The sequence below is a fragment of the Piliocolobus tephrosceles genome, chromosome 5 (genome assembly GCF_002776525.5).
Source record: "Piliocolobus tephrosceles isolate RC106 chromosome 5, ASM277652v3, whole genome shotgun sequence".
NCBI lineage: Eukaryota > Metazoa > Chordata > Mammalia > Primates > Cercopithecidae > Piliocolobus > Piliocolobus tephrosceles.
The window spans coordinates 150,683,094-150,709,552 of record NC_045438.1 but is presented as its reverse complement, the minus strand read 5'-3'; the positions used below and the strand labels follow the sequence as shown (position 1 = coordinate 150,709,552).

The window sequence follows — 26,459 nt, the reverse complement described above, 5'->3', positions numbered from 1 at the left end:
CAGAGTTTCGCTCTTGTTGCCCAGGCTGGAGTGCAGTGGCACAATCTCGGCTCTCTGCAACCTCTGCCTCCCAGGTTTAAGCAATTCTCCTGCCTCAGCCTCTCGAGTAGCTGGGATTACAGGCGTGCGCCACCACGCCCAGCTAATTTTTGTATTTTTACTAGAGATGGGGTTTCACCTTGTTGGCCAGGCTGGTCTCAAACTCCTGACCTTGTGATCTGCCTGCCTCGGCCTCCCAAAGTGCTGGGATTACAGGCGTGAGCCACTGCACCCAGCCACTGTACCCACATTTTACATGTAGGAAGGCATACTGGGAAAACATCATTTGACGATGCGTGTGGAGAATCCGTACAAAGACTGGGCACCAAACCCAGATAGCTTCATCTTGGTTTGCTGCTTTGACAATTTATACATAACCCCACACTCCATGATATTAGGCCAGTCAGTGCTGACTAGGTATAATCTCAATTTGCACATCTATATATTTTTTCTAGACTTCCAACCAGAAAAAGCTGAGATTTAAATTCTATAGGTTATGGAGAACTAAGTGTGACCCAAATGAGAGAAGAAAGCTGGCTAAACAAAACACAACTATGTGCATAAAATGTCTCCAATTTTCCTATTCAGCGAAAGTCTTGTAAAGTAAAATGGCATATTACAACAATATTAGCTCTTGGATGTAAGGAGCAGAATGCACTTTAGCATAGGAAAGGTAAGAGTCTATCTAAAAGATTATGGATGGATAACTACAATATTTTAAGATCATCCATTTTTTAATTAATTAATTAACTAATTTGCAGGAGATTGGAGTTTTATTATTACTCAAATCAGTTTCCAGATCATCCATTTTAATACAGTGATAATGACATTGCTTAGCAATAAGACAGTAAATTGAGATGGCATAGCAAAAAGGCAGTATTTGGTTACAAATTTTGAACTGACAAGGCAATCTATAGAAATAGTATTGTGTTTGAATACATATAAAGCAAATCAAAAGCGAGTGAAAAACTGCATATTTTTGCTCTAGGGCCCTCCTTCCTCCTCCCTGGCCTCTGCTTTGCGAATGCTGGCAATTAGCAGTAGCTGTGCCCCATGCCGCAGGATTGACAGCAGTAGTAATACCTGATAACTATCCATATCATCACCATCCTCATCATCTCTCTGGTAGGAAAAAATAAACACAAAGGACAAGCATTTTGTTTTTTAAACAGCATACAGGGAAAATAATTATTTACGCTTAACACATTAAAATGGACAGCTCACATACATAAGCATAATAAAACACTAAATTGAATCTCAAAAAAGGTATACTAGATTTAATTCACTTGTCTATAAAGAATTTTTCACATAAAGAATCATTGAAACACAAAAATTTGGCTGGGCTCATGCCTGTAATCCCAACATTCTGGAAGGCCGAGGCAGGAGGATCTCTTGAAGCTAGAAGTTCGAGACCTGCCTGGGCAACATAGCAAGACCCCATCTGTACAAAAATTTTTTAAAAATTAGCTGGATTTGATAGTGTGCGCCTGTAGTCCCAGCTACTTGGGAGACTAAAGTGGGACGATCACTTGAGAGGAGGAGATGGAGGCTGCAGTGAGCTCTGGTTATACCACTCCACCTCAGCCTGGGCAGCAGAGTAAGACCTTGTCTCCACAAAACAAACAAAAAATTAAATAAAATAAGAAATCTCTTAGCTGGGGATAAGAACCAATATAATTGGGCCAGGTCTTACACCACTGTCATACAGACAGCTGATACGTATTTTGGGGTAGACTATTTGACTGAGATTTGAGATAGGCTTAGGAAGACAGAATGGCAAAACTACAAGGAAGATTCTCTTGCCCAATCTCAGTTTGAGCAATGAGGCAACTAAGCCTTAAAGGATGAAATGATTTAACCTTACGATCACACAGATAATGGCAGGTCAGAACTGTAAGCCAGGTCTGAGGTCTCCAACCTCAGCCGTCTTCCCTGATGCAATCACCCCAGGGGAAAGCTGGGGCAACCTCAGGCTATATACATACAAGGGTCTGTACTACACTGTTGAAATAAAAGCAACAGCATACTATTTGGAATATAGGGATCGGTCAGTACTCTCAACTGACCACAACAACCACTTGAAAGAATCACAACTGTCCCAAACACAGGGAAACATTGTAAAATAACTAAATAAAGCAAAAATTTTGGCAAAAACATTTGGCAAAACAAAGTAATCATATTGAAAACAAAAGGGTCTTGGTTGAAAAAAGTTTCCTTAGAAACAAGAATCTAGAATCCCTTAATTTAGATTTATGATTACAAAAGTGCTTCAAGAATATAGTCAAAATTATTTTCATATATACTTCAAAATGAACTGCTTTTTTTTTTTTTAATTTTGGTAACCATCATTATCAGTTATGTGACTAACTCATTAAATGCAATCCTAATCTCGAAGCAATTTATCTTGAACTAATGCTTCCTATTAACATAAAAGAACAAATAGCTCTGATTTATCATAATTTTTTTTTTCTTTTTTTTTTGAGACAGAGTCTCGTTCTGTCTCCCAGGCTGGAGTGCAGTGGCGTGATCTCCGCTCACTGCAAGCTCTGTCGCCTCCCGGGTTCATGCCATTCTCCTGCCTCAGCCTCCCGAGAAGCTGGGACTACAGGTGCCTGCCATCACACCCGGCTAATTTTTTTGTATTTTTAGTAGAGACGGGGTTTCACCGTGTTCGCCAGGATGGTCTTGATCTCCTGACCTCGTGATCCGCCCGCCTCGGCCTCCCAAAGTACTGGGATTACAGGCGTGAGCCACCGTGCCCAGCCTAATTTATCATAATTTTAAACTACGGAGGTAGTTCTATTAACTGAAAACTGGCCTAAGCATTCATGACATAAAATTGTTGCAAAATCAGCATATTCTGCATTGGTTTCAGCTACCGCATCAGAATAACTGTTTTTTTTTTGGTATCAGAATAATTCTAAAGCACTGTGTCAACAACAAAAACACTTAACAGACACAACCTGGAACATGGCAGCAAAGAAAAAAAAAGCCTTTAAAATAGTTACAGTTCAAATTTTAAGAGCACTATGTTCTTTTTTCTTTAAATTTATTTTATTTTTGTTTATTTATTTATTTTTTGAGACGGAGTTTCGCTCTGTCGCCCAGGTTGGAGAGCAGTGGCACGATCTCTGCTCACTGCAAGCTCTGCCTCCTGGGTTCACGCCATTCTCCTGGACCCCAGCCTGGGTGACAGAATGAGACTCACAAAAAAAAAAAAAAAAAGAAACAAATAGTTGATCTTTGGAATGTTCCTCAAATGAGAACATTTACTTAGCTGATGATCCATATACCGCAGGTCATGGCCTCCTGAGTAGCTGGGACTACAGGTGCCCACCACCACACCCGGCTAATTTTTTGTATTTTTAGTAGAGACGGGGTTTCACTATGTTAGCCAGGATGGTCTTGATCTCCTGACCTGGTGATTCGCCTGCTTCGGCCTCCCAAAGTGCTGGGATTACAGGCGTGAGTCACTGCGCCCGGCCAAGAGCACTATGCTCTTAAAGAGCATATAGCACTGAGGAAAGGCTAATATTTTAAAGTTTATAATTTGACAAAAATCAGTTTTAACTCAGAGGTAGAGCTGTTTTTTAAAAAGTGCAAATAGTTGCTGGGCATGGTGGCTCACACGTGTAATAACAGCACTTTGGGAGGACCAGGCAGACGGATCATTTGAGGTGAGGAGTTTGAGACCAGCCTGGCCAACATGGTGAAATCCCATCTCTACTAAAAATGCAAAAATTAGCTGGGCGTGGTGGTTCGTGCCTGTAATACCAGCTACTCGGGAGGCTGAAGCAGGAGAATTGCTTGAACCAGGGAGATGGAGGATGCAGTGAGCTGAGATTGTGCCACTGCACTCCAGCCTGGGTGACAGAGAGAGACTCCGTCTCCAAAAAAAAAAAACAAAAAACAAAAAACAAAACAAAAAAAACACCGGGTGCAGTGGCTCACGCCTGTAATCCTGGCACTTTGGGAGGTTGAGGGGGAAGGATCACAAGGTCAGGAGTTCAAGACCAGCCTGGCCAACATGGTGAAACCCCCATCTCTACTAACAATACAAAAATTAGCCAGGAACGTTGGCAGGCTCCTGTAATCACAGCTACTCTGGAGGCTAAGGCAGGAGAATCGCCTGAACCCAGGAGGCGGAGGTTACCGTGATCTGAGATCGCACCACTGCATTCCAGTCTGGGCGACACAGTGAGACTCAAAAAAAAAAAAAAAGAAGCAAATAGTTGATCTTTGGAATGTTCCTCAAATGAGAACATTTAGTTAGTTGATGATCCATATACTGCAGGTCATGGTTTGAAGCAAACAAAGTCAATGTTTTATTGAGCATCAGAGATTTATTAAGCCACAAGGACCTCAGGATTATGTGGACAAGGACCTCAGGATTATTAAGTCTACCTCATCATTTTGGAGAAAAGAGGAACTCAAAGTTTAAATTATAAAGCCAAGACAACCATTTAGTAAAGCTCAACTAGACTTAAGAACCCAGGTTTCCTGACTCCAAGTCTAGTGTTCTCTTTCAACTGTGCAGCCACGTAGAAGTTGATGGCTAAGTGAAGGACTGAACTGCTATGAGAATACCTACAATCCCATTTCCTGCTCCACAGGCTGCACACACACAAGGAAAAGTCTGGTGGAGAAGACTGCCAAACACAGCAGCCCTGTCCTTGCACCCACACTCATACTCTGAATGAAGTGTGGACAGATGTTCCAAGCTAGAGGGAATTTTGGGCTAGAAGAGGGAAGGCAGCATCTGACAAAGCTATTACTGCCTTGAAGTCCAATAGTTTGTGCACTGACTTTTAGCTTTCAGAAAAGTCTTTGCCTAAAAGCCATGAAGCCAATAGGAAACCGAGATAGAAGAGAAAACATCCTCAAGATTGGCTGGGCTTAGACTCGGACTCCACAGAGGAGAAATGTTTTCTCCTCAGCACGATAGGGAGAGTGCTCCCCATCACATATGGCGGTGAGGAGGGCAGATTTAACAGTGATTCTTCCCAGTTCCTAATTCATATCTGGTAGTAAACTGGGGACTCCATGAAGCACACACATTTTTTTTAGGCTAATGGGGGACAAGTTCCTAATTTTATTTTTTTTGAGACAGAGTCTTCCTCTGTCACCCAGGCCGGAGTGCAGTGGCGTGATCTTGGCTCACTTGCAGCCTCTGCCTCCCGGGTTCAAATGATTCTCATGCCTCAGCCTCCTGAATAGCTGAGACAACAGTCATGTGCCACCACACCTGGCTAATTTTTTGCATTTTCAGTAGGGACGGGGTTTCGCCATGTTGGTCAGGCTGGTCTCGAACTCCTGGGCTCAAGTGATCCTCCCACTTCAGCCTCCCAAAGTGCTGGGATTATAGGCATGAGCAAACGTGCCTGGCCAAGTTCCCAATTTTAGAGATTCTTTTCATGGAGTACTGAATAGTTCTGACTGATAATATGATCAATTCTTAGATCAGTTCTTAGAGGTTTTCATCTTTTTATTTTTAAAATGAGAATATAATGTTTAGGAAATCAAGATTTAATGAACAAAAATGATCATAAGGACAAATTTTAACAAAAGAAGTAAAGCTTTCAAAGAGCTGGTTTATTATGACAATGTATGAAAATAATTTTACACTATAAATAAAAGTGGTCAGGCATGGTGGCTCATGCCTGCAATCCCTGCACTTTGGGAGGCTGAGGCAGGAGGATCACTTGAGTCCAGGAATTTGAGACCAGCGTTGGCAACAGAATGACACACTCTACTCTACAAAAAATAAAAGAATCAGCTGGGCGTGGTGATGTGTGCCTGTAGTCCCAGCTACTTAGGAAGCTGAGGTGGGAGGACTGTTGGAGCCCAGGAGGTCAAGGCTGCAGTAAGCCATGATCACACCGCTGTACTCCAACCTGGGCAACAAAGCAAAACCTTATCTTTAAAAAAAAAAACAAAAAACAAAAAAAACCCCAAAAGGTAGATCAGGTCAAGCAGTAATGCCAAAGATACAACATATTTTGGGCCAGATATAAAATAAAATCTGCCTAAAGTAAATGACTACTATAGCATTAAGATGTGTGTGTGTGTTTATAAATAAAATCATTATTAACCGACACTAAGCAAACAGATTTTAAAGCTAGAAAAAAGGCAACGGATGGAAATGTGAACTGGGGGAAGATCTACAGTTAAGGCAAGGAGTTCTGTTATATTCACGAAAAGGTCCCCATCGGAGATCATTAAGTGCCTTATTTCTGCATTAACCTAGCTTTGTTAAATACTGTTTCAAGTCTGCTTGTCTTACCTGGTAACTGTCCAGCCCTCTCTGGAGTTTGGTGGACCTGGCAGTCACACAACCGATGGATACCGACAGGATGGCTTCAACCATAAGCGGCAGTGTCCCTGAATGCTGCACAGGTTTCACTGTGACTTGCACTCGACGGGAATGACCCTGAAGAGAGTGGGCAGGGGTATGGGTGCCAGGAATGATAATGAAGAGGAAGGGGATAAAGAAGGGGAAAAGGATTAGAGAACAAAGATACAAATAGTTAGAAAATCCCCAGAAACTATGTGCAAGAGTGGAACAGGGAGAAAACATTAAAAAAAAAAACCCAAAACAAACCCAGTACCTGTCTAAGTTGAAAGATGCCTCCTGTGTTGACATCTTTTGCCTGATGAAGTTCCACGGCAGCATACTCCCCTAACTCATTCAATTCTAATATGGAGATCCACATTTCTATTCTTCGCGTTACTTCATTCCACCTGCAGAAACACATTCCAACAAGCAAGAGCGTCACTGTCCAGCCACACTGTTAGTAACAGTAATAAGCCACCATTCACTGAGTACTTACTATGTGCCAGGCACTCTGCCATGTATCTCATATAAGTTACTTCCTTATTTAACTCTCAAAACCACCCTGTCATATTGTTTCTATTTATTTTATTGAGGTAGACTGAAATGTCCACATCTTGAGTATAGAGTTCGATGAGTTTTGAGAAATGATATGAGTGTAACCTGCCCTATCACCTCAGAAAGTTTGCTCATACCCCTTCCCATTCAATCCTCACACTCCCGTAGCAACTGTGTAACTCAGAGATTAGTTTTGCCTGTTCTAGAACTCCAGATAAATGGAATCGCACGTTACGTATTCTTGCGTCTGGCTTCTTTCATTCAGCATAATGTTTCTGAGATTCATCCAAATGGATAAAAACAGTTTTTTTCTTTTTTAATGCAGAGTAATACTTTATTTATGAATAATACCAATTTATCCCCATTCACTCACTGAAGGATATTTGGGCTATTTGCAATTTGGGGATACCATGAATAACAATGCTATCAACATCATATAAGCCGGGTGTGGTGGCTCACACTTGTAATTCCAGCACTTTGGGAGGCCAAGGTGGGTGGATCACCTGAGGTCAGGAGTTCGAGACTAGCCTGGCCAACATGGTGAAATCCTGTCTCTACTGAAAAAAAAAAAAAAAAAAAAAATTAGCCAGGCATGGTGGCACACGCCTACAAGCCCAGCTACTCAGGAGGCTGAGGCAGGAGACTCACTCCAGGAGGTGGAGGCTGCAGTGAGCTAAGATCGCACCACTGCACACTCCAGCCTAGGAGACAGAGTAAGACTCCAACTCAAAAAAAAAAAAAAAAAAAAAAAAAGAACATTGTGTACAATTCTATTGCGGACTGACATTTTCATTTATCTTAGGTAAATACCTATGAGTGGGATTCTCGGGTCATAAAAGAGGCAAATGATCAACTTGACAAGAAAATGCCAGTTTTCCCCGATTGTGGCTTGTGTATTCATTTTCGTAGTGGTCTTTTGATGAGCACATGTTTCAATTTTGATGAAGTCCAACTTAAACAATTTTTTTCTTCTATGGTTAGCACTTTCTGTGGCCTGAGAATATGTGACTATCTCAAAATCCTGTGTTCTTCTGTAAGCGTTATAGTTTAAGCTTTCATATTTAAGGTTACATACGATTCATCTCAAATTAATTTTTGTATATGGTGTGAAGTCAAGAACAAGGGTGATTTTTCTCCACATAGAGATGTAGTTGTTTCAGTCTCATTTGTTGATAGGACATACAATTCCCCATTGAATTTCTTTGGTGCCTGGTAGTTTCTTTCATCATTTTCATTTTACAAAGGAGGAAATAGGATCAGAGAAGGCTGGCTTCCCTCCCTCCCTCCCTCCCTCCCTTCTCCCTTCCTTCCTTCCTTCTTTTTTTTTGAGACGGAGTCTTACTCTGTGACCCAGGCTGGAGTGCAGTGGCACAATCTTGGCTCACTGAAACCTCCACCTACCTGGTCCTGGTTCAAGAGATTCTCCTGCCTCAGCCTCCTGAGTAGCTGGGATTATAGGCGCGTACCACCATGCCTGGCTAATATTTGTATTTTTAGTAGAGACAGGGTTTCACCATGTTGGCCAGGCTGGTCTCTAACTCCTGACCTCGTGATTCGCCCACCTCGGCCTCCCAAAATGCTGGATTACAGGCGTAAGCCACTGTGCCCGGCCATTCTTTTTTTTTATTAAATGATTTTATTTTTTTTTATGAGCAGCCTCCTAGGCCAGAGTAGGTTCAGAGACTGCTCAAGTCCTAGTCTTGACCTTGTATCTAAAACTCACAGCCAAGTACAAACCTGTCATGCAGTGTTCTTGTCTTAGCATGAAGAGAATCAACCTCCCAGATGGAGGTGCCATTTCCAGCACACCGGTGGCCCCATACTTCAATGGCCAGTGCTCCGTCTGAAATGAACTCCAGAAATTCTTCTGTTACATTCACCACGTAGTCCTGGGGTAAGTGGGGGAAAGCACAAGAATTATGCTTAAAGGAGTCTGTGAAATTTCCTTTTGACCTTTCAACTGTTATGTTTATTTTAGAGTATGTTAGCCTGATCTTGACCTTAAATCCATCTCTTCTGTTTTATAGAAAACCATGAAGAACCACAGAATATTAGATCTGAAAGGAAAATTGGGAGGCAATTTAATTCAACCTGTTTCTTTTTTTTTTGAGATGGAGTCTCGCTTCATTGCCCAGGCTAGAGTGCAGTAGCGCGATCTCCACTCACTGCAAGCTCTGCCTCCCAGGTTCACGCCATTCTCCTGCTTCAGCCTCCCGAGTAGCTGGGACTATAGGCGAACGTCACCACGCCAGGCTAATTTTTTAATTTTTAGTAGAGACGGGGTTTCACCGTGTTAGCCAGGATGGTCTCGATCTCTTGACCTCGTGATCCACCCACCTCAGCCTCCCAAAGTGCTGGGATTACAGGCGTGAGCCGCCACGCCCAGCCTCAACCTGTTTCTTGTATCAATAAAGAAAATGAAGAAAGCAAATTGTCCAAAGTCATATGGTTTGTTAGTTACAGAGCTGAATCTACACTGTCTTACACTTGGTTCATTCTCAGTTCCACAGGACCAGTCTGATTTTCAGCTGACACAGACTAACTCAATGAACTGTTCCTTGCCATGGCTTAGGAGAATAACAACAGAATTAAATTTTATATGGTTATCTTCATGACTTTATGCTTTTGCTTTTAAGCTTTCCTACCCTATCTCCTCTTTCTAAAACACAGACAGACTGGGCACAGTGACTCACGTCTGTAATCCCAGCACTTCGGGAGGCCGAGGCAGGAGGATAGCTGGAGCCCAGGAGATAGTGACCAGCCTGGGCAACAAAATGAGATCCTGTCTCTATAAAGTAAAAATTAGCCAGGTGTGGTGGTGCATGCCTGTAGTCTCAGCTACTCAGGAGGCTGAGGCAGGAGGATTACTTGAGCCCAGGAGTTCGAGGCTACAGTGAGCCACGATTATGCCACTGCACTCCAGCCTGGGCAACAGAGTGAGACATCGTCTTTAAAAACAAAAACAAACCCAAACAGATGATTGTGAGGAAATGAATACTGAACTGACCGAGATGGGTGGCAAATCACCCAGAGAAATGCAGTAGGCAACAAGCCAAGCTAATTTTCTTTCCATTAGTCTCTCAGTGGAATCTCAGGTGAAGACATCTCTTGTGATGCTCATTTGCAGAAACGGTTGTGCTATATTTATTTAACCATATAGTATCTGCTTTTTAGTCTATTTTATTTGAAGATAGACCCAGAATTTCAGAAGAAAAACAAACTTCATGACAATCTATACATTTTAGAGATGAAAGAACTCCAAGATCACAAGAGATCCAAAAAACTCCAAGATCACAAGAACCCAGAAGCTCTGGGACTAGCATTTATTAAAACAGCTGTTAACCAGAACACACTTGAAATTCAGATTTCATCTTTCTAAACAAGCAGCTTTGTGGATTCAAAGAAAGATGGGGAATATTTAAAAGAATATTCAGAGAGGCCGGGCGCGGTGGCTCAAGCCTGTAATCCCGGCACTTTGGGAGGCCGAGACGGGTGGATCACGAGGTCAGGAGATCGAGACCATCCTGGTCTACACGGTGAAACCCCATCTCTACTAAAAAATACAAAAAACAAGCCGGGCGAGATGGCAGGTGCCTGTAGTCCCAGCTACTCGGGAGCTGAGGCAGGAGAATGGCGTAAACCCGGGAGGCGGAGCTTGCAGTGAGCCTAGATCGCGCCACTGCACTCCAGCCTGGGCAACAGAGCTAGACTCCGTCTCAAAAAAAAAAAAAAAAAAAAAAAAGAATATTCAGAGAACAACAATAAAAATGATTAATAAATATTTTGAGGAACAGACTTGGTGAATACAGATAAATGTAGGCTATTTGTTTTCAGAAAAAGAAAAACTTGACAGCCTTTACCTATGTGAAATTTTATAGGTGGTGATATGGGTTAGTTTTCTAAGTGTAGAACCAGAAAGAATAAGCATGATTTGCAAAAGAAGGGGTCTTGAGTATCTATGAAGGGTTGTCTAAGGAAAAACAAAGCTACAGAGAGGATGGAGCTGGTCTTTCAGAAATGACTTCTCAGCAGTTCCTTGTGAAAGCCAGGAAGAGTATATGATGTTTCAAAGGAGATCCAACCACATTCACCACAAATTCACCTTTCCCTTTTTCTATTTTCTCATATGACTTATGATAAAATCTATATGAAACATATCACTCATATGATACATTAGAATGTAATGCTATCTTCCTAAGAATGAGATATGTAGCAACTTACATGTTAAGATGCACAAATTCGAAGGCCGGGCGCGGTGGCTCAAGCCTGTAATCCCAGCACTTTGGGAGGCCGAGACGGGTGGATCACGAGGTCAGGAGATTGAGACCATCCTGGCTAACACAGTGAAACCCCGTCTCTACTAAAAAATACAAAAAATTAGCCGGGCGAGATGGCGGGCGCCTCTAGTCCCAGCTACTCGGGAGGCTGAGGCAGGAGAATGGCGTAAACCCGGGAGGCGGAGCTTGCAGTGAGCCGAGATCGCGCCACTGCACTCCAGCCTGGGCGACAGAGCGAGACTCCGTCTCAAAAAAAAAGATGCACAAATTCTGTAATATGTATAATGTGATCCCACGTTTGTATAGCACTTTTAAAGAACTTATGTGCGCATGATGTAAAAGGGTGTTTGTACATATGTTATCATACACATATAAAAGATGTAGAGCATAGAAAGTAGTTTAATGAAATATGTAGCAACCTGTCATTGGTGGTTTATATCTTTGGGGAACAAGACGGTTGGTAGAGATCTTTTAGATTTTATTTTAAATATTTCTCAACTATTTGCATGTGTAATAAGGTACATTTTTGAGGTTAAAACATCTAATAAACATATTATACTTAAAACAAATGCTCGTGGGGACAATTGATGATTGAACTGCACCCGTTTCTGCTGCTTCCTGCACAGCTCATCTGGTAACGGCATCTATACCTTACAGTGGGAGAAGGTCACTGTGTACTGGGCGTCCTTGGACTGTGGTGAAGGCACTTCGGGGTCCACCACTGGGGCAGCCACCGTAGACTCACACTGGTCCCAGAATGTGTATTGACAGAAGACGAAATTTGAGAGGTTCAAGGGCAGTCCCGTTGCTTCTTTAATTTTTACCTGAAGAGACAAATAAATAATACAAATAAACAATACAAATAAAACTCCAATAAACATTAAACATTCTTTTATTTCAGCTACCTCAAATTTAACAGTAAGCAATTAAATAAATCGGTCATCCATTTGACATCTGAAAATATTATATCTGATACTGTGACACTAAGGATTGTATTGATAATGAAATCTGTACCACAGTTCTGTAACTATAGTACAAACTTGGCAACAAATACACACATCCCTGCAAAAGCTTCCTGAAGGGGTGGCCTGCCCCTCCACACCTGTGGGCATTTCTCATCAGGTGGAACGAGAGACTTGACAAAAGAAAGAGACACAGAGACAAAGTATAAAGAAAGAAAACAGTAACAGTCTGATCTCTCTTTCTTTTCCCCCACACTTCCTAATGACTGAGGCAACCTTTAATAGAAAAACATAATTCACTAAGCAACATACATTTCTTGCATGTCAAATACACAGATACCTTTGAAATTTGATGCAACTGTCAACAGAAAGTGTGCTATATTTCTGAAAACAAAGGACTGTCCACCATTGTATCTGCTGTTACAAAATTCAACTTTTACTACCCTGGATGAAAAACTCTCATAAGATTTTTTGTAAAATGGTTTTGCATGAAAAAGGTCATTCATATGAGCCTCCCATCACTGTCCTCTCACCCGACATGTCAGTTTTTTGACTCGGTGAATGATTTCCCCGCTGCTGTCTACAACTTCAAGGCTCCCACTCTCACTGGAATTCTCCGAAGAGTCATCCTCCACCACACGCTCCGGAACAGCTCCTGTAACACGCATCACTTCCACGTGGAGACGCCCTGCAACCTGGGTCAAGGAACCAGAGCACCTCCGAGTTAACAGACATCTTGTGGGCAACCTCGACCTAAGACAGACGTGCCTTCTACGATGAAACTGGACAGGGGCTCTGCAGCTGCTGCTTGGTCATCTTCGGTAACGGGAGCCCTGCTACTACCAGAGCAGTCCATTCCACCACTTGCCCCTGTGATTGTCCTGCCTTAGTGTGAGCCAAATTTGCCTCCCTGCAACTTGCCTTCTGGAGTCATCCTCAAATGTATCCTTCCACAGGACAGCCTAGGAATAGCTTAAAGGCAGCTCTCACATTCTACTTGGAGTCATCTAGTATCCACGTGTTGTTTTTTTTTTTTTCTAAGACGGAGTCTTGCTCTATAATCCAGGCTGGAGTGCAGTGGCACGATCTCAGCTCACTGCAACCTCCGCCTCCTAGGTTCAAGCGATTCTCCTGCCTTAGCCTTCTGACTAGATGGGATTACAGGTGCATGCCACCAAGCCCAGGTAATTTTTTTTTTTTTTTTTTGAGACAATGTCTAGCTCTGTGACCCAGGCTGGAGTGCTGTGGTGCGATCTTGGCTCACTGCAACCTCTGCCTCCTGGGTTCAAGGGATTCTCCCGCCTTAGCCTCCCAAGTAGCTGGAATTACAGGTGCCTGCCACCATGCCCAGCAAATTTTTCTATTTTCAGTAGATACAGGGTTTCACTATGTTGGCCAGGCTGGTCTCGAACTCCCAACCTCATGATCCGCATGCCTCAGCCTTCCAAAGTGCTGGGATTACAAGCGTAAGCCACTGTGTCCAGCCAATTTTTGTATTTTTAGTAGAGATGGACTTTCACCGTATTGGCCAGGCTGGTCTCAAACTCCTGACCTGGTGATCTGCCTGCATCGGCCTCCCAAAGTGCTGGGATTATAGGCGTGAGCCACTGTGCCTGGCTATCCATGTTTTTTTAAATATTCATGTGAGTGAATATAAAATGCTTAATTCACCTATTCATTTGACCAAAGAGCTAGCTCATGAAATACCAAAATAAAAACACAGGTTCTGCCATCAGGGAACAGTCAAGGGAGGCAAGACAGAGAAGTAACTCACTAACAGGCCAGGTGTGGTGGCTCAAGCCTGTAATCCCAGCACTTTGGGAGGCCGAAGCGGGTGAATCACCTTAGGTTAGGAGTTCAAGACCAGCCTGGCCAACATGATGAAACCTTGTCTCTACTAAAAATACAAAATAATAAAAAAATAAATTAGCCAGGCATGGTGGGTCACACCTGTAGTCCCAGCTACTTGGGAGGCTGTGGCAGGAGAACTGCTTGAACAGGGGAGGGCAGAGGTTGCAGTAAGCTGAGATCGCACCACTGCACTCTAACCTGGGCAACAGAGTGAGACTCGGTCTCAAACAACAACAGCAACAAAACTCACCAATAACAGCATAGATTAGTTGCTATAATAGATATATGTGTGAGTTGTTATAGGATAAACTTACCCACCAGTAAATATTTACCAAGAACTAACTGTGCCAGGAACTGTGCTAAGTGCTGTGCATCCAACAGCAAACCAAATTGACAAGGTTCCTGGGCTCGGGCAGCTTTTATTCTCTTGAGATTAGAGAATGGGTGTGTAACTCAGACTGGGGCTGAGAGCAGGATGAAGGAGGGTTCCATAAAGCAGTGCCATTAGATCTAATCCAGGAGGAACAGCATACTGAAAGCCACACAAATATGACGAGAGTTACTTTAAAACTTTTTCATTGAAAGGTTTTAAATTTTCTATCATGGTGGCTCTCTGGATAGGAGTCAGTTTAACCATGTTTCTCTTAAAGCTGGCTGCACAGAATCAAATTAGAGGAAAAGGATTATTCTGAAATTTGCATTCTTGGAGTGCTTTAATTGTCTTAATTATCTCTCATCACACAGTTTCAGGTTGTAATAACTGTGGCTGTCATTACACATGTGTACAAGGTGACACATGTTCTGGTAGTGCGCTGTCATCCTAAACAGGGAAAGTTATTTTTAAAGGTAGATTAGATCCAACTTCCACACAGCAATTGGCACTGGCACCAAGGACCTAAGAGAAATCACATGATGATATCTGAGAAGTAAGACAAATACGGAGGAAGTAGTAAGATGAGGGAAGAAAGGAAATAAAAGAAATCAGAAGATAGCTGTTCTTAAGTTTTTTCTTTTTTAATGCTTTTTGATAATCTAATTCATTTTAATACAATTTCAGGGGGATTCATGGAATACTCAAAGCACACCACAGACTCCAAATTAAGAAGTCCTGAACTAGGGACTCAGCCACTGAATCAGTCTGCCATGTTAATTGTGCTCACTTTTTCTTTCTGAGACAGGGTCTCGCTCTGTTGTCCAGGCTGGGTGGCATTGGTATGATCATGGCTCACTGCAGCTTAGACCTACCTGGGCTTTGGTGATCCTCCCACCTCAGCCTCCTGAGTAGCTGGGACTATAGGTGCTCATTACCATGCCTGGTTAATTATTTTTTTTTTTTTTTGAGACAGAATCTCGCTCTGTCATCCAGGTTGGAATGTAGTGGTATGATCTTGGCTCACTGCAACTTCCGCCTCCGGGGTTCAAGCAATTCTCCTGCCTCAGCCTCCCGAGTAGCTGGGACTACAGGTGCCTGCCACGATGCCTGGCTGATTTTTTTGTATTTTTAGGAAAGATGGGGTTTCACCATATTGGCCAGGCTGGTCTCGAACTCCTGACCTTGTGATCCACCCGCCTCAGCCTCCCAAAGTGCAGGGATTACAGGCGTGAGCGATTGCACCCTGTCCATGCTTGGTCAGTTTTTAAATTTCTTTTTTAGAGATGGGGGTCTCACAATGTTGACTAGGCTGGTTTCGTACACCTAACTGTGCCCATTTTTCTCATGGGAAAAAGCACTGTTAGGCACTGGTCCTCTGGAACAGAATGTCCATGGCGTGTTTCCATAGTGGATGGTGGGCTGTGCACTTACACCCAACAACTGGGAACCTAGGTCTATACTGCAGCTTCACTTTGGGCAGAATAGCATCTTATTCTTTGCCTGCTCTAAGAATCACAATAAATAACTTGGTAGTTCAAGGTACATTTTCTGAAATATCTTATGCCTACCTAGGCCACTATATCTAAACAGCTGAAACACCAGAGTTTAAAAGGAGGGTAACAAGGAGTCATTGAAGCCTGTTTTGTTTGAGTACTCTGGACTGCAAAATAATCCTCCTAAGCTGTATCTTATAAAGACCATTTAGGGGCCAGGAAGGAACTAGAGTATATTGCAAAAGTATGAGATTACCTTTAAAAAGAGAGAGCAATATGGGGCACAGAGCTGAATATGGTTTCCAAAATATTTCCAATTTGATTAAAACAAAGAAAAAACTTGTGACCTCCAAATATTAAATGTGTTATAATAATCCTTTAAGACCATGACTTAATCCTCAAAGCTTCTAATATCGATTATTAGTCAAGAAAGAAGAATGCAGATCTTGACTATTTGCCTTAGTTTCTTGATCCACCTCAAGAACACAGCTTAAATAGAATGAAAAACAAAATAAAACAAAACGAAAAACTTGAACCACCATCGTTCTCCAAAGCTGGCCTGTGCTTACCTCCCCCTGCTGGCTGATGATAGGGACTGCATACTGGAGTTTCACATCACAGAAGAGGCACTCCAAGAACACATTCGCCACCCCGATGAGGTTGTGATTCTCTTGGGCTTCATAGAAAGGGTCACCTCGTTTCCCGCAGAGTCTCTTTGCCTGAGCAGTAGGAGAAGCCAGTGAGTGGACAAATAAGAAACACAACATCAATTTAAATAATATTATTTAAAACTAGAGTTTGAAAACAAATTTAAAGAATCTATCCATTTAAACAGGAAGTAAAATTAGAATGCACATAAATAAAAACGAAATTAGCCGGGTGTGGTGGCGCATGCCTGTGGTCCCAGCTACTCAGGAGGCTGAGGCACGAGAATCGCTTGAACCCAGGAGACGGAGGTTTCAGTGAGCCAAGATCACACCACCCCAGCCAGAGTGAGACCGTCTCCATTAAAAAAAAAAAAAAAAAATAGCCCATAGGAGGGGCCTGTTTGCTGGGGAGCTAAGTGATGCCTATGCAGAGGATTCCTCTTCAGTCTCTGTCTTGTCATCCCCCTACCCACCTCACCTGCAGCTTTTTCATTTCATCCCCTTTGCTTTGCCTCATCTCCTTTGCCAAGTGTTCTTTTCCACTGCTAATGTCCAAAAAATGGATTGTGCAAGCTAAAATTACTCTTAGTAATCTACCCAGCCACAATCACAGCTAGGGGTGTGTGAACACACATTAATGAATGTGAAATCCACACTGGCTCCAGCCAAGCTGATTTTTCACAGCACCGATAAAATGGCATAAATTTACTTCATTCTACTTCTTTTCACTTGAAATGTAGTAAACATGAAGCCAAATAAGAATCTACTATACGTTTTCTTCATTTAGTTCCCATCTGTGTGGGGATCACGTGTTATATTACTGATTTGACTTAGCACTTCTTTCAAAATCACTTGTAATTTATTTTCCTGATATAAATGTCTCAAGTATCATCAGCACATCTGTGTGTGTGTGTGTGTGTGAGATGCTAAATCGCTTATATTCTCTGTTTTTAACGTAACAAAATCTCCTTTACATTTTATCTCTTTTACCTCAGGAACTTTTTCCTTCCATTCTTGGTAAAGGTCTCTCATATCAATTAATTTATTCTCCAGCTTCTCGATGGTCCACACTTGGGTGCTCTTTCCTTTCCTCCTCACTTGGATAGCTGGCTCACTCACTATTGCACCTCTCTGCATAAGGAAGAAAAAACAAACTCTGTTATAACTCCTTTTTCGATTGCTAAAGTAATATATATACAACAATAACATAGTAAGTTTGCAAAACACATACATGTACACAAAAGAAGATAAAATTCTACACCTAGGGGGATAGTCTGATTTATTTTCTCTCTTCTATGTACACTCATGCACTTAACTTTTATCACAGTCAAGACCAAACAAAAGTATAACTTCACACCCCAATCCTCTCTCCAGTTTTGATATTGTGATCATTTTTCTTATATTGTTAAATATTCTTCATAAACATGTTTTTTTTTTTTTTTTTTTAAGATAGGGTCTTGCTCTATCACCCAAGCTGGAGTGAAGTGGTATCTTAGCTCACTACAACCTTGACCTCCTGGGCTCAAGCAATCCTCCCACCTCAGCCTCCCAAGTAGCTGGGAGTACAGGCACATGACACCATGACTGACTTTTTTTTTTTTTTTTTATGCATTTTTTGTATAGATGGGGTTTTGTTACATTGCCCAAGCTGGTCTCAATCTCCTGTACTCAAGTGATCTGCCCACATTGGCCTGCCAAAGTGCTAGGATTATAGGCGTGAGCCACCAGATCCAGCCATAAACATGATTTTTTAATGGCAACATAGCAGTATCCATAGCATTTGGATCTACTGTACATTTGACTAATTATTCTATTGCTTGACATCATGTCTGTTTCAAGTTTTTGCTATTATAAAGTCTACTATGATAAGCATCCTGGACACTTCAATGACTATGGGCTTAGAATAAATTTCCCAAAGGGGAACTACTAGGTCAAAAGAGTAAAACCCAGCAAGACTGATAAGATACTCCCTGACTCATTTTCTAGCTTGCTTGCTGGAAGAAAAAATAAATGGATGAAAAACAATTTTCTTACTTTTTTTAAATTTAGTTTTTCTTTTTTTCTGAGTCATAGAAAAACAATTTTCTAGCTGGGCATGGTGGCTCATGCCTGTAATCCGAGCACTTTAGGCAACCAAGTTTGGTGGATCACTTGAGGTCAGGAGTTTGAGACCAGCCTGACTAACACCGTGAAACCCCACCTCTACTAAAAATACAAAATTAGCTGGGCGTGGTGGCATATGCCTGTAATCCCAGCCACTTGGGAGGCTGAGGCAAGAGAATCACTTGAACCCAGGAGGCGGAGGTTGTAGTGAGCCAATATCATGTCGCTGCACTCCAGCTTGGGCAAAGAGTGAAACTCCACCTCAAAAAACAACAACTGTTGCAGGAAGTCAGGAACCCTGAACGGAGGGACCAGCTGGAACTGTGGCAGAGGAACATGAATTGTGAAGATTTCATGGACATTTATCAGTTCCCAAATAATACTTTTATAATTTCTTATGCCTGTCTTTAATATCTTAATCCTGTTATCTTCGTAAGCTGAGGATGTATGCCATCTCAGGACCACTGTAATAAGTGTGTTAACTGTACAAATTTGTTGTAAAACACGTGTGTTTGAACAATATGAAATCAGTGCACCTTGAAAAAGAACAGAATAACAGCGATTTTTAGGGAACAAGGGAAGAAAACCATAAGGTCTGACTGCCTGTGGGGCCGGGCAAAAAGAGCCATATTTTTCTTTTTGCAAAGAGCCTATAAATGGACATGCAAGTAGGAGAGAGATTGCTAAATTCTTTTCCTAGCAAGAAATATTAATATTAACACCCTGGGAAAGGAATGCATTCCTGGGGGGAGGTCTATAAACGGCCGCCCTGGGAATGTCTGTCTTACCTGGTTGAGATAAGGACTGACATATGCCCTGGTCTCCTACAGTACCCTCAGGCTTACTAGGGTGGGGAAAAACTTCGACCTGGTAAATTTGTGGTCAGACCAGTTCTCTGCCCTCGAACCCTGTTTTCTGTTGTTTAAGATGTTAATCAAGACAATACGTGCACCGCTGAACATAGACCCTTATCAGTAGTTCTGCTTTTGCTCTTTGCCTTGTGATCTTTGTTGGACCCTTATCAGTAGCTCTGCTTTTGCCTTTTGTCCTGTTCCCTTTGAAGCATGTGATCTTTGTACCTACTCCCTGTTCTTACACCCCCTCCCCTTTTGAAACCCTTAATAAAAACTTGCTGGTTTTGAGGCTCAGGTGGGCATTACGGTCCTACCGATATGTGATGTCACCCCCAGCAGCCCAGCTGTAAAATTCCTCTCTTTGTATTCTTTCTCTTTATTTCTCAGCCGGCTGACACTTATGGAAAATAGAGAACCTACGTTGAAATATTGGAGGTAGGTTCCCCTGATAAACAACAACAACAACAAAAACAAAAAACAATTTTCTTCAAAGTTTCTCTCTACAGGAAAAATTCTTCAAGGTGAAATGACAGGAAGCTCTCAAACGCTTGCAAAGAGTTCTGTGTGTTTGAAGTCAGGTGTCATAAAAAGTCTTCCTTTCTTGTAGAATTCACGCTTAAAAAGGTACCATAGCAGGCCAGGCACAGTGGCTCACGCCTGTAATCCTAGCACTCTGGGAGGCCGAGTGGGTGGAACACTTGAACCCAGGAGTTCAAGACCAGCCTGGCCAATATGGCAAAACCCTGTCTCTACTAAAAACACAAAAATTAGCTGGGTGTGGTGGCACGCGTCTGTAATCCCAACTACTCGGGAGGTTGAGGTAGGAGAATTGCTTGAACCCGGGAAGCAGAGACTGCAGTGAGCTGAGATCATGCCATTGCACTCCAACCTGGGTGACAGAGTGAGACTTAGTCTGAAAAAAAACAAACCAAATAAACAAAAACCAGGTACTATAGCCTACACATATTCCCCCAATTCAGAAAGGGGTATTTACATGCAAAAAAAAAACAGGTAAAATATGGTTCTAGTTTTATTGTTTTAAAGAAGGCATATAAATTAGGAAGTCCTTCAGCCACTAAAATTCTGTGTATTCTGCTTATTACATATCTAAAACATCATTTAAATAGCATTCTTACTCAATGAGGTGTATAAAGAATGTCTTGAAAAAAATAAATACCTCTGGCTGATATCAGGATCTCCTCAGGAATGTTTCTGGGATTTCAGTTTTAGATCCTGTTTTACAGTATTTACCATTGTACATCTTGTCCTCTCACTTGAAGGACATTCTTACCTTCCTATTGGCACTGAGGTTTGCAGCAGGGATCTGAAGGGTCACTTGGTAATCAGTGAGTTTGCTCATTTCCTCAGCCAGGAAGTTTGCTTCCCTCACCAAGGTGTTAGCTTTAACCAGCTGCTCTCGCAGTTTTGCCAGGCTTTGTCGGAAGAGTTCGTCCCTGCAGTGTCACAGAAAAGGCAATGAGAAAATCTAAAAGAAAACTGCAATCCCATTTCTAAGTGAGCATCTTATTAGAAAATGGTAGAAAACTCCTCTCGGGCAGTATTTTTCAAACTATTTTACCAGACTACCTCTCATCCTTCCCTCCTGCCCACAGATGGGCTATCCGCTGAGAACTACTGATGGGGAGCAAATTGTTGAGCGACTTAACTGGAAACCACGTTTTAAATTATGTAACATGTGAAAACGATCAGATTGTGATATGAGGATGCAAAAAACCAGTACAGGAATCTTCAGGAAAAACAAACGATGATTATGACTTGTGTGTGCTGAGGGAGGGTGGTGGGGCAGGGAGGGGCTGGCAGATGAGAGAAACCTGGAGTTAGGAGAACAAAGTATTTTTCATGACTTCTGCAGTTGGCAAAAGTCATGCCGTGGTAAGGTAGTTCTGCCATAGTAGGAATTCTTTTTTTCAACTCTCCGCACAACATTACTTGCTGATAAAAAGTTTCTCTACTATCCCAAATTGGTCAAAACCCTCTTATATGTTCTCTCAGCCCCATGCCTTTAGCATTCATAGCATTTGCCATAGTTAGAACTTTTCATTTTTACTAGTGTAATTATTTAATACCTGTCTCCTACTAGGCTGTTAAGTGCCCCGAGACAGGGACCATGTCTTTTTTTGCTTGCACTATACTAGCTCCTGGCCAAGTGCATGACCCATCGTAGGATATTCAAAAAAGGTCCACTGAATAAAGAAAAGAGTGCTTCTGGATTTCACATTTGAATCTGGGTTCAAAAGTCACTCCATCTAGCAATTGCTCTGTGCCATATATAACTTCTCTTTTCCACCATTTATACACCGCAGGAAACTCTTATATCATAGAAAAATAATGAGCTCAAAGCATCTAAATCTCTACTCCTCACTTGTCACCTTAGAAATGACAGAGGACACATGCTGCGAGGATGCTAATGTAAAGCAAACAGTTTCTTAAAACCATATTACCAGTTGGGGGCAGTGGCTCACGGCTATAATCCCAATACTTTGGGAAGCCGAGGTGGGAGGATCACTTGAGGCCAGGAGTTCAAGACCAGTCTGGGCAACATAGCAAGGCCTCATCTCTATTTAAAAAAAAAAAAAGAAAAATGGTGATACCATTTTTCTGGTCACCCACGCTTAGATTTGTTCAGTCAGCTCAGTCTCTTCTCTTTTCTACAACGTCCAAAAAATAAGCCTATTGACTCTTCCTTTGAAGCATCTCCTAAGTCTCTCTGTGTTTTATCACATCCCTGGCTCAGGGCCCTTACACCTTCCCAATAATCTCACGGCACCCAGGCTCTTCTTGCTCCACTGCAAGGCAGTCCTCATCAAGCCCTGCTTTCCCCAGGCCGTTCCTCGGCTCAAGGCCTTGCAGGGCTCCTCTTCTCCCATAAAATAAATCCCAAACTCTGAGTCTGTAGCCTCCCACAACCCCTATCTAATACTTTTGAACTTAATTTTCCCTGCTCTTCCATTAAATCACCTTCTACACCAGTGGTCCCCAACCTTTTTGGCACCAGGGACTAGTTTCATGGAAGACAACTTTTCCATGGACCGAGGTTGGGGAAAGGGAGAGTTTTGGGATGACTCAAGTGCCCTATATTTATTGTACACTTTATTTCTACTATTATATTGTAATAGATAATGAAATAATTATACAGCTCACCATAATGTAGAATCAGTGGGAGCCCCGAGTTTGTTTTCCTGCAACTAGACACTTCCATCTGGGGGTGATGGTAGACAGTGATAGATCATCAGGCTTAAGACTCTTATAAGGAATATGCAACCTAGATCTCTTGCATGTACAGTTCATAATAAGGTTTGTGTTCCTATGACAATCTGATGCCACTGCTGATCTGACAGGAGGTGGAGCTCAGGCAGTAATGCAAGTGATGGGGAGCAGCTGTAGACACAGATGAAGCTTTGCTTGCTGGCCCACTATTCACTTCCTGTTGTGCAGCCTGGCTCCTAATAGGCCACAGACCTGGACCAGTTTGTGGTCCAGGGACTAGGGACCCCTGTTCTAGACTACACAAAACAGTTCTTCTGCAGTCTCCCGAATACATCTTATTCTCTTCCATTGCTTTTCATCTGTTCATGCCAATCTGCCCATCCAAAATGTCCTCTACTTTCTCTCTGCTGGTCAAACTCTACCTCTCAAATGTGCTTGAAATCCTTCCTTCTCTCTGAAAATCTCTGTAGAAGACTCAGCTTCACTGAGGTCTCATCTTCCACTGAACAAGCAACAAGCTTACCGTGCCGTCTGCCCACTTGGTGATTACATGCTTGCTTGTCACTTCAATACATTCACACAATCAATGCATACAATATTTACTAAATACCTACCAGGTGACCACATCATTCTAGGCACTAGGGATACTTCAAAGGATTCCCTGTCCCTTGCAACTCATTTTCCAGGGTAGGAGATAGAAAACAAACAAATAACTACTAATATATAATCCTAATGTTTCCTATTGTTGAATGAAACTGTTCTTTAATTTACTATTATAATTTAATTTTTCCACAAGTTTATATCTTGTTTCATACTAGATTCTAAGTGCACAAAGAGAATAAATGACATCTGTGGCTTTCTTTGTAATTCTCACCAGAATTAAATATACTTGATTCTCAACCCATCAATATTAATGTAGGTAAGAATCCTTCATTATTTCACAACCCATCAACATTTACTTAGGTAAGAGTTCTAGCTTCTTATATAATCACATACAATTAATGACATCTGAATTTTATCCAGTGAGATCTGACAAAAATCAATAATGCAACTATTCTTATGTCTTTGAATGACATTCCCAAAATAGATCTTCATCTTCTTTTTTTTTCTTCCTTCCTTCCTTCTTTCTCTCCCTCCCTTTTCCTTTCTTTCCTTCTCTCTCTCTCTCTTTTTCTTGGAGACAGGGTCTCCCTATGTTGCCCAGGCTGGAGTGCAGTGGCTATTCAGAGGCGTGATCACAGTGCACTACAGCTTTCAAACTCCTGGGCTCAAGTGATCCTCCTGCCTCAGCCTCTAGAGTAGCTGAGACTATAGGCCTGTGCCACTGTACCTGGCCTCTACACTTTTCTTTTCTTTTTTTTTTTTTTTTGAAGAATTTAAGCCCCAAAGAAAATCAATCTGGAATTAAGGGAAATGAAAAAAATATTTTAAACGATTTAACTGAAAAACACTATGATTAAAAGCAAACCACTTTCTTTATCAGATACTTTTGTTTTTTAAAATGTAAATATTTTGACTTATTTTGGGTTCAGGGGTACATGTGCACGTTTGTTATACAGGTAAACTCATGACTAAGGGGTTTGATGTATGGATTATTTCATTACCCTGGTAGTAAGCATAGTACTTGACAGTTTTTGTTTTCTTTCTTTTTTTCCTGAGCCTCTCCCTCCTCCTCCCACAGGCCCCAGTGTCTGTTGTTCCCCTCTTTCTGTAAATCAGTTCCCATGATTTAGCTCTCCCTTATTAGTGAGAACACGTGGTATCTGGTTTTCTGTTCCTGCATTCGTTTTCTAAGAATAATGGCTTCCAGTTCCATCCATGTTCCTGCAAAGGACATGATCTTGTTCTTTTTCATGGCTGCATAGTATTCCATGGTATACATGTACCACATTTTCTTTATCCAGTCTATCGTTGGACATTCAGGTTAATTCCATGTCTTTCCTACTGTGAACAGTGCTGCAATGAATATACATGTACATGTGTCTTTATGGTAGAACTTATATTTCTTTGGGTATATACCCAGTAGTGAGATGGCTGGGTAAAAAGACAGTTCTGTTTTTAGCTCTCCGAAAAACTGCCACATTGCTTTCCACAATGGTTGAATTAATTTACACTCTCACCAACAGTGTATAAGGGTTCCCTTTTCTTTGCAACTTTGCCAGAATCTTGTTATTTTTTGACTTTTTAATAATAGCCATTCTGACTGGTGTGAGATGGTATCTCACTGTGGTTTTGATTTGCATTTCCCTAATCATTAGTGATAATGAACACTTTTTAATATGCTTTGTTGGCCACATGTATGTCTTCTTTTGAAGACATTTTTGCTTTTATCTTTTATATTGTTTAGTAAATAGAAAGGATACCAATGGGTACAATTATACCAGTTACCCTTAAACAGCTAGCTGTTGCTTGGCGTAAAGCCACCAGCTCATAGTAAATGTGTAAAAGGCAGCTCTTCAGAAAAAGGACCATCTGATAACCTTTCTCTGCTTCTTCCAGGCACAATAAAGTATAACAAGTAACGTAACACCTGGTGCCGTGGCTCATGCCTATAATCCCAGCACTTTGGGAGGCCGAGGCGGGTGGATCACTTGAGGTCAGGGGTTCGAGACCAGCCTGGCCAACATGGTGAAACCATGTCTCCACTAAAAATACAAAATTAGCCAGATGTGGTGGTGGGCACCTGTAATCCCAGCTACTCAGGAGGCTGAGGCAGGGGAATAGCTTGAACCTGGGAGGCGGAGGTTGCAGTGAGCAGAGATCATGCCATTGCACTCAAACCTGGGTGACAAGAGCGAAACTCCATCTCAGAATAAAGAGTAACATAAGTATGATAAATCTTCCTATTTCAGTATACAGACAGATGAGTGGGTAGCTCCTGGGGAAAATATAATTGACTCCCTTCTCTTTATTTAACATTAACAAGTGCAGGACTATTGTAAGCCTTTCACTGCAGGGCAGGGTTCCCTTTTCTCCTCTTGGGAGTCACCTTCCCCGGGTGTGGCCTGTGTTCTGCAGCTCATTGCTAGTGAGAGATGCAGTGTGTGTGTGTGAGTTACAGGAAGAGCTCTAGAGTCAGACTGCCATGGCTCTGATCCCATTGCCCAACTTACCAGCAAACTGACCATCTGGGTAAATCATTTACCCTCTCAGCCTGTTTCCTTATGTGTAAAGGCAGTAGCAGTTGTGAGGATTAGAGGAATACAGGAACAGCAATTAGTACCTGGCACATGGTATAAAATGGTCTATAGATATATGGTGTTGCTGTGTTGCTTTTTTTTTTTTTGGAGACACAGTCTTGTTTTGTCACCCAGGCTAGAGTGCAGTGGTGCGATCTCAGATCACTGCAACCTCCGCCTCCTGGATTCAAGCAATTCTTCTGCCTCAACCTCCCAAGTAGCTGGGATTGTAGGCGCCTGCCACCACACCCAGCTAATTTTTGTATTTTTAGTAGAGACAGGGTTTCACCATCTTGGCCAGGCTGGTCTTGAACTCCTGACCTCATGATCCACCCACCTCAACCTCCCAAATTGCTGGGATCACAGGCATGAGCCACTGCGCCTGGCCAGGTGTTGCTTTTATTACTACTATTAATTATTATCATAACACAGGTGTTATTAGGAGACTGCAGAGAGACCTGGGTTCAAACTCTGGTTTTTTTACTTACTAGATGGTTGATTAAGGCAGGATATTTAAACTGACTGCCTGACCTCTAAGACAGGGATAATAGTTCCTGTGGCATA

The 26,459-nt window shown here is 42.0% G+C and overlaps 1 protein-coding gene across 7 annotated transcripts in view; it reads right to left on the bottom strand.

Moving 5' to 3' along the window:
- KIF13A (kinesin family member 13A) overlaps window positions 1–26,459 on the bottom strand; it is a 234,948-nt gene that overhangs the window by 31,060 nt on the left and 177,429 nt on the right. For 4 of the 7 annotated variants that reach the window (XM_023209787.1, XM_023209788.1, XM_023209792.1 and 1 more), the window contains exons 18-26: window positions 20,780–20,942; window positions 17,522–17,662; window positions 16,454–16,603; window positions 12,701–12,862; window positions 11,856–12,029; window positions 8,666–8,817; window positions 6,648–6,780; window positions 6,323–6,469; window positions 1,123–1,161 (exon numbers count right to left, since the gene is read on the bottom strand). In XM_023209787.1, coding sequence (XP_023065555.1) covers window positions 1,123–1,161; window positions 6,323–6,469; window positions 6,648–6,780; window positions 8,666–8,817; window positions 11,856–12,029; window positions 12,701–12,862; window positions 16,454–16,603; window positions 17,522–17,662; window positions 20,780–20,942 — 1,261 coding nt within the window. The remainder of the gene's footprint in view (window positions 1–1,122; window positions 1,162–6,322; window positions 6,470–6,647; window positions 6,781–8,665; window positions 8,818–11,855; window positions 12,030–12,700; window positions 12,863–16,453; window positions 16,604–17,521; window positions 17,663–20,779; window positions 20,943–26,459) is intronic. The other 3 variants (XM_023209795.1, XM_023209789.1, XM_023209793.1) reach the window with 1 other exon arrangement.